This window comes from Rhamphochromis sp. 'chilingali' (assembly GCF_963969265.1).
Source record: "Rhamphochromis sp. 'chilingali' genome assembly, chromosome: 6".
In the NCBI taxonomy this organism is placed as follows: Eukaryota; Metazoa; Chordata; class Actinopteri; order Cichliformes; family Cichlidae; genus Rhamphochromis; species Rhamphochromis sp. 'chilingali'.
The window spans coordinates 22,531,870-22,545,681 of NC_137933.1; the positions used below are offsets into that span (position 1 = coordinate 22,531,870).

The 13,812-nt window shown below is 39.7% G+C and overlaps 1 protein-coding gene across 2 annotated transcripts in view; it reads right to left on the reverse strand.

Annotated features, from left to right (window-relative positions):
• galnt18b (UDP-N-acetyl-alpha-D-galactosamine:polypeptide N-acetylgalactosaminyltransferase 18b) overlaps positions 1 to 13,812 on the reverse strand; it is a 100,707-nt gene that overhangs the window by 9,803 nt on the left and 77,092 nt on the right. For both annotated transcript variants that reach the window (XM_080885102.1, XM_080885101.1), the window contains 2 exons: positions 12,716 to 12,853; positions 1,096 to 1,191 (listed from right to left, as the gene is read on the reverse strand). In XM_080885102.1, the coding sequence (XP_080741228.1) occupies positions 1,096 to 1,191; positions 12,716 to 12,853 (234 nt within the window). The remainder of the gene's footprint in view (positions 1 to 1,095; positions 1,192 to 12,715; positions 12,854 to 13,812) is intronic.

The window sequence follows — 13,812 nt, forward strand, 5'->3', positions numbered from 1 at the left end:
AATATTCTACAGAATGGTAATATTGATCACTTATATTGCTTTTCGTCTCTTGGACAGAGACCCTGAAATAATCTGTTTGTTTGTTTGTTTATAACAGCAACCAAGAAAAGGGGCAGCGCAAAAAAAGACAGGTGGTGGTCCTGCACCCCCTCGTCAACAAGTTGGTTAAGTGAATAATATCCTCACGGGAAAATCGATATCTCTCTATGAGCACACTGTCGCGCTGAGCTAAAGGATCCTGTCTGTCCCGCAATATACGCTGGATTCTGAGGACTCTCCTTATCAATCTTGCACCTTCCGCAATGGGTGGCTCCCGTATACGGACAGGACATGGCTGCAACAGGCTTCCCAAATCCACCTTCGCTTTTATAGCCGTGGTCTCCCATCTTGATTACACGAAGTAAATTGCAATTACTACTCTGAAATCTGAATTACATCTGTAATAATCACATACATGTAATAGAATGTTAATAGTACATTTCCCTTTTTTAGGAAATGACCTGTATGTATCTGTGTGACATCAATAAAAGGATCAAGTGCTGCATTATCTTTAGTTACATTGATGTTATTTATTTATGGTACAACAGTGGTAAAATATCGCTGTTGCTTTCGTATACATGAAGCGGAAATACCTGAGTGGCCGCGATCTAATCCTGTTTACATAAAGTAAACCTGCTCCCGAGCAGGTTTACGCTTACGGCTCTGTTGCTATGACAGCAAGTCCCGGATGGGCTTCGAAGAACCGAACGATCCAGGATCACGCGAAATCGTCAACAGTCAAATCCGGCTAACTTACTTAGCGAGGTACGAAGAACGGGCCCCTGGTCTTTGCAACTTGTTTTGTTGATAATGTGGAATTTTATTCCGAGCTGAATTCCTTCAGGAAGGTTCACAGCTAAATTGAGGTGTATTGCGATTAGAGACAAGTTTAATATGTATTTAAAAACACCCGGGACTGTTGCTAAGGTTATCTTGATAAGATAAAACAAGTTTGGGTAAGACAACCCAAGATATATAGGTATTATATTCAGTTTTAGTATTTGCTCCATGCTGAAGTGAAGCGGAGACAGAGAGGATGTTTAGGAGAGCACTAACCTGTGGTGTCATCCCGTGGCAGAGATACAGGATGGGCATGTTGTCATTATCAGGCCCCTGGTCCAGACACAGATCAGTCTTCAGAGAATTTTTCAACTGGGGAAATGCACAAAGAAACAAAATTTAGTTTTTAAAGTCAGTACTATGACTGTGTTTACATGTGGCACAAGCAGGTAACACTATAAACTAAATGAAGTTTGTTATGTTACCTTTACATCCTTTAGAAATATGTGCTTCCATCAACAGTAGTATCTAATTTCTACAAGGTTCACGCAGCGAAGTGCCGAGCTTCCATTCAAGCCTGTCATAATTAAAAGACAACTCGATGCGCTCTTTTCTAGTACAGCTTGATTTATTCACCTCCTTTAATTTATTGAAGTAGCTACAAAGAAAACTGAAAAGAAACATGCGAGAAAAAAAAGATTTTTGCTGTCCTGCAGAATTACAATTGTACTCAAAGGGAGAATTCTTGACCACCCTTAAGAGTTTAACTAACTGAGCAAAAAAAGGCAATTATTTAAGGTGGTAAATTACATGTCACTTTATTACTCCGTCGATTGATCCTGGTACCATTTTATAATGCTTGCTGCAGCAAGTGTCTTTTCTTTGTCTGAGAGAAGTCCTGTTAGTTCTTCAATTTGTTACTCCAAATGTGTGAAAAATCGATGGTGTACGGAGGACACTGCTACAAGACAATGATATTTTCTGTGCTGTTTTGTATGCATGGTCAGTTTTATTTATTATGCTGGAGTATGTACTGATTATGATGCTTTTGTAATCCAAAGTACTACATGTCAGAGTCTAAGGAGCTTGGAAAGAAAAGCATCTGGACTTCTTTAAGTTGCTTGAAGACGTTTCACCTCTCATCTGAGAAGCTTCTTCAGTTCTAAGGTCAAATGGTGGAGAGTCCCAGATTTAAACCCTGTGGGAGTGTCCCCCTGAGAGGGACAAAAGGACCCCCTAATGATCCTTTACCTAATCACACGAGCCAAGGTGTGAAAACGGGTGTAGGTCACAATCAGCCAAGGTTTCGGGTGAGCTCATTGTGAAACCTGGCCCCACCCTATCATGTGATTTCCTGAGGTCAAATGGTCCAGGATGTGAGTGGGCGTTAAGGTGTCTGGGAAGGAATCTCAAAACTGGATTGTAGATGGCAGACAGTTGGTGTTGCAAGCCACCGCCTCTGTTCAAACATGGTCGTTCACAGTGGACATAGATGGCTTCTTTCACTCTTCTTTCAAACTATCTGGCTTCTCTTTCCAAAATGTGAACATTGGCATCCTCGAAAGAGTGACCATTGTCCTTTAGATGCAGATGGACATGTCAGAGTACTACATGTTTGATCAATAAGCCAAAAACAGTCCACGAACAGAGCGAGGAAGCTCTGTTCAACTCTGCACTGCATTATTTCTTCTTCCATAGGGGAGGAAATTATTACCGAGACAGTTAGTACTTCCTGATGCAGTGCTTGTTTTTGCTTCGAAAATACTTCTACAAAACTGTGTAAGTTTGGAGCTAAAAACCCAGAAAGACAAATAAGAATTACACTCGCCACTTTATTGGTTATACCTGTTAACAGGAAGCTAAAAACATGAAACATGATTGTATAACTTGAATATAACCAAAATTGAACAATTGAAGGTTGGAAAAACACTGCCTGGTCTGATGAATCTCAATTTGTGCTGGATCAGTCAGCATTTGATCAGTCAGAATTTGTTCTGAACAACACGCAAGCATGGATCCAACCTGCCTCGTATCAATGATTCAGGCTGGTTTGATAGTGTGTGGGAAATTTCTTGGCAAAATTCAGGCTCCTTAGTACCAAGTGTACATCTGAGGAATGTTTCCAGCACCTTTTTGAATCTATGCCACATATAATTAATGCAGTTCTGAAGGCAAAAGGTGATCCAACCCAGTACAAGCAAGATGTAACTAATTAAGAGGCCAGAGAGGTTTACATCCCACAGAAACCATCTAATACCAACATCAATCATACATCTTCACTGTAACTCACAGAATATGAGGTTTAAAGCATAATTACAGGAAATACAGAGGAAAATGGGTCGAAAGATCTAAACATGAATCATGTTCTGAATCCTCTTAAACTAATTTTTACTCTATAAAAATGTAAATCAGAACTGTTACGCTTCATGAACATGACTCAGATTTTGAGGCCCAGAGGGTTATTCATGTGCGTCATGACAAAGGTTGGCAAGATTGCAAGATACAAAGTGCACCGCAGGGAGCTCAGGGATAGTGGTTTGAGCAAGGAGTGAATTAGGCAAAGATGTGAGATCAGAAGAACACAGTTGCTCCGGGGATGTCTACTCGTATCTGATAATCAGTAGATCCACAGGCAGCACATGGCCACATCAACAGTACAGGTCTAAACTATTCTAAAGCTATAAAAACAATAAATATGTAACAGTAAGCGACACCTATGGGAAAACAGTCACGTTGAACCATCAGGACCTTTAGCTTTTGAAAGATGATGCATGAAACATGTTTCAGAAAATATGTGGGTGGAGTATTGTTACAAGAGAGATTTAAAAATGAAATCCTTCAGATTTGATTGGACTGCTCTAATGTGTGCACAGCAAATACAAAGCTGGATAGGAACAGGAATTAGATACAAAGCTGTAGAGGACAAGATGAGGGAGAAATAAATAGACCTGAAACACGTGAATTGAAAATGTGAGGACATTTTTGGCTGTCGAAATAAAAATGATCAGCTTACCACTTTGGTCAAGACTATGAACCCATGCTCAGAGGTTTAAAACACTACAGATGTGTTTTATGATTGAGCAACATCTTGTTTCTGTTAATTAATGCCGCAACATGACAACAATTAAAAAAATAGCCTACAACCCAACCCGATATCACTGCAAAGCGTGTAACAGAAACACCGGGCCACCGTTTCCATTTTATGCTTTGCTTCTTCAAAGTGTGAAATGGACACGCATGCAGAAGTTTCCATAACAGCAGGCGGAGATAATATATTTAAAGCCAAGAAGTCACTAATGAGCAAGGAAGGTATGAAATACATTCCAGGGTCCTTAATCACTGCAAACAATTAAGATAGGCGGCTAATATGTATTTATAGGGCTGTGCGATATGACAAAAATCTCATATCATAAGACGTTTATCGTCCTGACAACAATATAAATCACAAAAATGTAATATTTTCTGTAAATTCTGTGACGCTCGGGCAACTCGACTTGCGTGAAGTTTTTCCAGCTGGGCGTCCTTTATCTGGATTCGAGTGTTTTAACCGATGCATGAAACTATACATTTTCTTTCAAAGTTTGAGTCTAAGGTTTATTTTTTAGCACCTAACAGTTCTTTTTCTTTTTTCTTTTTTTTCTTCTCATCCGTAAACTCTCTGCATACTCTTTCACGTGATTCAGTTTTATTTGAAAAGTCTCAACAGGATCTTGAGCTTTATTGTGAAAGGTTTAGTAGAAAACAAACAAGCGGACAGCGGAGCCACGCGATGGTTTTACCATCATTGTTGCTAACAACAACATGTAAAAACAGGCACTTGTCCGTGTGGTTATATTAAATATAAGAGAAAGAGAGAACTTTAAGAAATTAATATAGCCACTACAATGACCATCAAAATGATGAAAAAATATTGCTGTAAACAGTTTATTTTACGACACCACGAAACAAACGATAGCGTATTAGGAAACGATAGAAGTTTTTATATCGTATTTGTATTTGTATTTGTATCTGTATCTTTATTTATTTCAGACATAATAAAACAAACAAAAAAACCAATATATACTCGTCTACATGTATTTTCATTTACGAATATGAATATATGTGTAGATATACACACACACACGTATTTGTACAGACAAACAAGAAAAATATAATAAAATAAAACACATTCGTCTAACATGAGATAACAGTTGTTTGGTCTGAAAAGGAGTAGGAAGAAGTATGCACATACTTATTAACTCCTACCCCTGCTCAACATCTTATTAATCCCACATATTTACCTAATTCTCCTCATCACATATTCCACACAATACACAAGAAAACTTATATCAACAAGGCTGGCACGATATTTATAATTTAAATACGAGTTGACATATTTATACATACAATGGGTGATTGTCTTTTTCAATATCATATCCTTCCAAGAGTAATTTTCGAAGTGTCTTTATGAACTTGCCAATTCCTGAGCATTGCTGTAATTCTGCAGTAAAGCTATTCCACAGTTTTACTCCATAAATAGTTACGCAAAAGGTTTTAACATTTGACCGTGCTTTAAGAATCTTCAGATTCAATTTACCCCTTAGTTCATAGTCTCCTTCTCTGTCATAGAACATCCTCTGTATATTTCTTGGTAACATATTGTATCTACATAATTTTTGCCGTTTTGTATTTTATAAGATCCATAAACTTCAATATTTTTAATTTCAAAAACATGGCGTTAGTATGGTCTCTATATCCAGCTTTACTAATTATCCTGATTGCTTTTTTTTGAATTTTACATATTGGTTGAAGTGAAGTTTTATATGTGTTTCCCCAAATTTCCGCACAGTATTCCAAATATGGCAATATAAGTGAACAGTAAAGTACCCGGAGTGATTTGGAAGGCAAAAAATATTTAACTTTACTCAGTATGGAGACACTTCTTGACAGTTTAGCTTGTACATACTTTATATGAGGTTTCCAGCAGATTTTGTTATCTATTATCACACCCAGAAATTTTGTATCCGAAACTTGCTCTAATTCGACATTATTTACTAATAACTTTGCTTCGGCATCTTTTTTATAATTTCCAAATAACATAAATGTCGTTTTTTCCAAATTTAATGATAACTTATTTCTATCAAACCATGTTTTCAGTTTAATCATTTCTTGTGTGACAATTTCCAAAAGCTGCTGTAAGTTCTCTCCAGCACAAAAAATATTTGTATCATCTGCAAACAGAATAAACTGTAATATATCTGATGTTCTACATATATCGTTGATATAGAGGATAAACAGCTTTGGTCCCAATACTGACCCCTGCGGAACTCCACAAACAATGTCCATACACTCTGATTGATGTTCCCCAATTTTCACAAATTGTTTCCTGTCTCTCAAATAACTCTTTACCCACTCTAACACCACTCCTCTAATGCCATAATACTCCAATTTATCGAGTAATATTTCATGATTAATTGTATCAAAAGCTTTTTTTAGGTCGATGAATATACTAGCTATACATTGTCTTTTATCTATATTGTTAGTGATATTTTCAATCAATTCTATTAATGCCAATGATGTTGATCTATTTGATCTGAAACCATACTGACTATCCGTTATTATTTTATGTTTGTCTATAAATTTGTCAAGTCTATTAATAAAAACCTTTTCCAGTATTTTTGAAAATTGAGAAAGTAGAGAGACAGGCCTATAATTTGTGAATTGGTGTTTATCACCATTTTTGAACAATGGTGTTACTTTAGCTATTTTCATTTGTGTCGGGAATGTACCAGTTTGTATGGACAAATTGCAGATATGTGTTAAGGGTTTGGAAATGCCCTCTATCACTTTCTTGACTATTTCCATATCTATGTCATCAGAGTCTGTGGAGTTTTTTGTTTGTAATTTCCCAACAATATCAATGATTTCCTTTTCTTCTACTGCCGTTAAGAACATTGAATGAGGATTGCGATCAATGAGTCTGGTTTCTTTCTCTACCGATATATATCGTTATATCGAACAGCCCTATGTATTTAGATGCTAATGTGTTAATAATGTCTGTTTAAATTCTTTCCTGTGATTATTTTCATGTTGGCTAAAAATAAAATGTCTCCCTCTGCTGGTACTGCAGCCTTCTGCAACTTATTGTGACTTCTGCATGGAAATGGACATGGTGGGCTTGTGCGCATATTACCCATTTTGGCCTGATACTGGGTTATCCAGCCAGAGGTAATTCATCAGATCATCAGTTTATCCAGTCTTTTCTTTTATGACCAAATACCTGTGAAAACTAAACAAATTTTCATTCATTGCACTTTTGACTTTGTGCTAGGGCAGATTAGCGAACATTAGGCTAACATTAGCTAGGCTAACATAGTGAATGTGATAAACATTACACCTAATAAACAGCAGAATTTGCAGTTTTATTTATTGTTAAAAAGTTTGTGATTCCCACAGCTTCATACACCAAATAAAGCAGCGGTCCCCAACCTTTTTTGTGCCACGGACCGGTTTATGTCCTATTACAAGCATGGCCCTTTAAGGGTGAAGCCTGATGGGAAATGTATTTGGGATGTGTGTAGCGGGACTGCCCTGGTGTAGTTGTGTGGAGAGAGAGACGAGAAGGGGAAAAAGTAACGGTTAACAACAGAAGAGACGGAAAGAAAATTAGTAAAAGGAATATAATAACTCCCTTGGCAGCCAGAGTTGTGTCGGCGATGCTCGTTGTGAGTAAACTGTTTCAGCCCACTGTACACGGTGTGTTTGTGCGTTGGAGAAGAAATAAAGTTCGGTGAAGCAGTTTTCCTACGCCTCCTTTGATCTTTTTACTAGCGGAGTTGACCTGTACAGTAAGCTAGTTGCCGGCTACGAGCAAGTCACGGAACCTTCAAGTAACTGCCAGAGGTTTCCTTACTACGGTTCGGGGTCGCGGATCTGGCGCGGTAACAGTCCTACAATATTTTCACAGACCGGGCTTTAAGGTAATACAACAAAATAAAATCTGTACCGGTACCAAAAAAAAGATGTATTCATAATACATGGGAAAAGACACAGGGAAACTGAGTTAACGATAAAAACGATCAAAAAATAACGATAAAAATTGATAAAAACCCTGAAAACCATAAATTTCACACCTGAGCCTCAACTCTTGCTCTTGAAATAGTATGTAAAATGAACAGATGTAATAAAATTATTAAAAGTAAGCATTCTGTAGTGAATCTGATTATAAGAAGTGTAATGATGTTGTAAACAGAAAGTCAGTGAGATTTTAATATAAAGACAAAAATAAAAAACAGTAAATACGGCACAACAATGCTCTGTCCTTTTCTCTCCTACAGTCAGTAGGAATAACCCAAACAACCCATGAGCTCTTATGATCTTATGATTAGTCTAATGATTTTTGAACTGATATATCTTCTTGAGCCCCAATGCTCAAGAGGTATGCAACCCACAATGACTTCAAGTTTCCTTTAAGTCAATTCACTCAGTACAACACATAAGTGTGGGATATCATATCCTCGCGTGTCATGGCTGAAGAAACCTTTATTCATGCCTTTAAGGTGGATGACCTGTGATGACATACGCACAGCCCCGCCTGCACATATACCCCCTGTCATCACAGTCATCCCTCAGTTTTTACGCTCTTCACCTCACTGAGAATACCTCTGCTGATTTGGGCTAGCTAGCTGTTGCTAGTTAGCTCCGTTGTCTGCCGACTTGACGCAGTTGGAGCACTAACTTCGACTTTTCTTGTGCATCGTTTTGCTTTGCGCTTTGGAATGGACTCCAAACCTAAGCGAGTAAAGCAGAAATCTTTTGTCCACCCCTGTCCTCAGTGGTGCGGTTTCTGTTTTCACAACAAAGACCAGCACGATGCCTGCCCTGTCTGCCTGGGGATTGTCCATGCTAGGAGAGCATTGACAGAGCCGGAAGCCTCTACATTTTGTCACCAGCTCTGGTGCTCAACCCTGGAAAGATGGGTGACGTTTGTGGAGAAAGTCCTGGGATGGACGGCTGTTGCAAGGCATGACACTCTCCTCTCCAACTCTGGGGCCCCGGCTTCATCCGAATCCGAAGACGGATTAAATCACCCAAAAGCGATATTACTAAAACGTGGGACCAATACATAAATTTCCATCACAATAGGTTAACCCTCTGAGCTGTGGAATTGAGTGGAGAAAGTGGAGACACTGCTTTTCCCCCTCTGTTGCCGCCCAAGAGGCACCACTTAAGTTCTGTTCAGGTTGTCAGCCCCAGAAGGCGCTGCACTTTCCTAACACCGTCTCCCAAGCAAAAACCCCTGGCACACAAAATGTCTCAGGTTGTAACTCCTGGTTCGGGTGTGTTAAATGTTCAGGTGACCACATCAAGTATTCCCGCTGTTTTTCATTGTTGTGCCCCAGGAAAGGTGCCTCCAACAAAATGTGTTAATGTACATGTTACCATGTTACAATTGACAACGTCACACCAGCAGTGCTGCAGGTCATCTAGCTGGCTCCCTCAATGGCATGCTTGCGCCACCTCCCCGTGGGTGTTGCGAACCGCAGCTATGGGTTACAGGTTGCAATTCCGTTGATGATTCTCGTTTCCGCAGAGTCATCAACACTACTGTTGGCAACGAGGCAGCAGTGATACTGAGGGAAGAAATAAATGCGCTATTGCAGAAAAAAGCAATATGAGTGGTCCCTGCTTCGGAGACAGAAAATGTTATTTTGTTGTTCCGAAAAAAGGGGGAGGGCTTTGTCCCATCCTCGACCTTAAGTATCTATGAACGTACAAGTTCAAGATGCTAACACTCAGACAGCTTTTGAATTAAGCCGGCCCAGGTGATTGGTTTGCAACAATCGATCTAACGGATGCCTATTTTCAAGTGGCTTTACACCTGAACCACAGGCAGTTCCTGAGGTTTGCATTTGAGGGCATAGCCTATGAATACCTGGGTCTGCCGTTCAGGTTGTTGCCTGCTCCTCGCATCTTTACAAAATGTGCGGAGGCAGCACTCAGACTCTTCAGAGAGAGAGGAACCTGCATCTTAGCCTATCTAGACAACTGGGCTCGTAGCTTGCTCCAGACAGCAAGCGGCGACACAGCTGTCACTGGTTCTGTCACACATTCAGACACTCGGTTTCTTTGTGAACTTTCAAAAGAGCTCGCCAATCCCAAGTCAGCAGATTTCATTCCTGGAAATATGCTGGCTTTCCAGACATGCACGTTTGTTGCAGCACAGAGTGGCCTTGTTTCATCGCTCACTGCCCACTGTTCTTGTCCAAAATCGACCACGATGCACCCTTGGGCATGGACGGGCTGGCGCACCAATGGCCAGATATGCTCCTGTATGCATTTCCCCTCTGGTTCTAGAGAGAGTGCGTTGGCAGTCTCTCTGATTCTAGTGGCCCCTTGGTGGCCCACAAGGTCGTGGTGTGCAGAGATAATCAGTCTGCTAGCAGCAAGTCCTTGGCAGCTTCTTCTCCGCAGGGATCTCCTCTTCCAGACAGGAGGAGAAGTGGTTCATCCGAGTCCAGATCTGTGGCGCCTATATGCTTACCTGCTGAAAGGTCAAACTTGGTTAATAGGGGCCTGCCACCTAGTGTGGTGGCGACAATTCAGAGCGTTAGGGTCTCATCCAATAGAGGCTTCAAGCAATGGTGCCAGGACCGCCACACTCTCCCATTCTAGTGCTCTATTGTGGATGTTTTGACATTCCTGCAGGAGCTGCTGGATAAGGGCCTTTCATTTTCTACAATTAAGGTTTATTTAGCAGCTATCTGCTTGTCATATTATTTTTTTTTACAGGGTGGCACCAGGTGCACATCCCCTCGCCATATGTTTTTTTAAATGGGATTCGCGTGACTTGTCTTTGGTGCTGGAGCCCCTTTGTGGCTCCCCTTTTGAAACCATTGGGTTTGTGGATATATAATTTATCTCATATAAGACTGCATTGTTTCTCGCTTTGGCTTCGGCAAAGCGAATGGGTGACCTTCATGCTCTCCCTGTGCATCCCTTCCACACACAGTTCTCTGCTGTCGGCTGCAAGGTCATATTGCGTCCGAATGCTGCATATTTTCCCAAGATCATGCCTGCATCTTATAACTCAATGGAGCTTGAGTTGCTCCCCTTCTTTTGCAGCTGAAGAGCAGAGGAGGATGCATTGTCTTTGTCCAGTGCGTGCACTGGATTATAGAAGCTATCTCACTGGCGTACAGCACTAAGGGCCTTGCTTTGCCCCAGGGAGTGAGAGCTCATTCCACCAGGGGGATGGCAACCTCATGGGCTCTTTTTAAAGGTGTATTAGCTTTATTTTGATACCAAGATTGTTTACAGAGAGTTTGTAATTGCAGAGAAATACTCCATTCATTTTGGCCATGTCATTTTCGAGTAGGAAGCTCAGAAAGACCTTTGGGTAGGAATAGGTTATACAAACTGGATTTTATGATGTGTTCTGTCATCTGACTGAACTGTATACTTTGCCCCCCTCCAATTGCTTGAATAAATAATCAATTTGGTGATGAAGGCTAAACTGTGGCCATCATCTTTTAGATTGTTCATATTACAATAAAGGCAATATCTTGTGTACTTACGGTCTATACTAGTCTATAAAAATAACAGATCCATGGGGCCTATTTTTGTGGCCAGTAAAGTAAAAACTTAGAAGTGCACAGATCATTAAGGAGAGAGTTACTTTTAATGGATGTGGCTGGTAATTATGCATGATGAATGGGGCTACTCAGTTAGCTGCATTACTAGAAGTAAAAGTAGAGGCACTGGCAGTTCCTTGGCAACTTTATAGGTAAAGATCCAAATACACACCATTAGCTATAATTCATAAGCTAGCTGTAAAGTGTAATTTCTTATGTTAGTGCATGGCATATGGCATGGCAATGTCACATGAAATATCAGCTTTCTTTATCTCTCAGTAGTGTATTTGTTATGCATGTGGAAGAGTGTATACCTTGGGGAGACTCAAATCAAATCAAATTAAATCTGCTGGGCTGGGTTAACTAATCAACCTAAATCACATTTGATTGTATACATCCACAAAATCCAAATAGGCAATTTCTCGCATTGTCTTTCTCTTGCGTGTACACACACACACACACACACACACACACACACACACACACACACACACACACACACACACACACACACACACACACACAGAGATAAACACCTATCTTTAGCATAAATAATACTGAAAAATTAGTTTGACACTGCCGCCTTGCCTTTGTATTTTGTTGTTTTCATTAGACAAGGTTGACAATCTGTTGCACGTAATGAACCCACATGACACCACAACTGAGTAACCCGTGAATGCATGGCACAAATACGGGGTAATTAGGTCAACTAATTCTGGGAAATTAATGTAATGAGACTCATCTATTCCCTTGTCTGTATCCATCCACTATCTACTGTCAGTTAATGTGGGGGGGGAAAAAAGATAAAAATGAGTGTGATAATAGTGTGGCCTGTGTGTCACTGTGGATTAGGGTGGATCGTAGTGATGTGGCGTGGGAGGACCGTGGAAATGCAGCTGTTTGAGAACACCTAGGAATGGGCAAATAGAAGCATTGCCAGCATGCCAATTGGGTGTTATGTTTTCTGGCATTTCTGACTGAAAACTGTGCCGCAACGCTCTCTAGAAGACTATGCTACAGGTATCTTTTAATTAACCTTACTGCAGTTTATAAGAAAAATCATAAGAATCAAAAAAATAATAAATACTTCAGCTGTGTAGTGTAGGCAAGTGTCAGAGTTGCTGAAGCAACCTGGTCTATATGAACTGTTTGTGTTCCTGACTGCAGCCATCCATATCCCAGCACAAGTGATTAAAATGATTTGCTCAGGCACGGTTTAGCCCTGCGTTGGCATTTGCAGACACCGAACTGAATTTAGGATGAAGAGAGAGTTGGCAGCTTACTACTCCGTATGCGATGGTTTCACTGTACATCCTCATATCTGGGTAGATGTTGACCAGGTACCAGCGGAAAGTTTTACACTGCAGCCTCTTCCTCAGAGCCTTCCTCTCAGACACATCGCCAATATCAATCCCTGAGTCCTGCATTAAGGAAACAGCAACACACAGGACAACTCAGAGATGCTCACGCAGAGTACAGAATTGATTACCTGTAGATTGTAAAAAGATGACTCAAATAATGTGTCATTGAGGTGCATTGTGCAGCCGTTTGTTGTGCATTTGAACAGCCCCTATAAAGTTTTAATGTTTTTTCTGTTTTGACTTAAAATCCATCTTTACTAGTCAGCTGCCACCTCAAATTTCAATACCCAGAGCTTGCCTTATATTACTAGTGGTGAAAAATAACATTAGATTAAGTGTATATTTAAAAGTACAGCTTTCATTTCAGTTGTTTAAGTGAATTTCTTGGATTTAAGATTGAGATGTTTTTTTTATGTGTCACCTCTAGTTTACTTAAGTCCAGGGTTTGGAAACTTCTTCCACCACTCACAGTTACCATCTGCTGCATGTTGTCCTATGCATTGCCTCTAGCACCACCAACGCCTCTCTCAATTAAGATGAAGAGGATGCAAATATTGCTGATGTGGCTCTCCGTGGTTCAAAAACATCCACAAAATTCAAATTCAAATCAAATCAAATTCAAATTTTATTTGTCACGTACACAGTCATACACAGTACGATATGTAGTGAAATGCTTGGACAACTGCTCGTGACCTAAAGAAAACAAAAAAGGAAAAGGCTATGAATAAGATAGGAAATAAATATGAAAAATTAAAAAGGGTAAATTTAACTAGAAAGGAATAAAATATAAATTAAGGTTAAAAATGAAATAACTGTACAACACAAATTAGAATTAAGGGTAAATTTAACTGGGAAGAATAAGATAAAGATAAAAATATAAATTAAAGTTGAAAATAAAATAACTGTACAACAAAATACACAATACACAATATAGAACTATATAAGAATGTATGAAGAAATCTAAATATAAATAAATATATACACAATAACAGCAGCTGTACAAGTATTAACCGGAAATG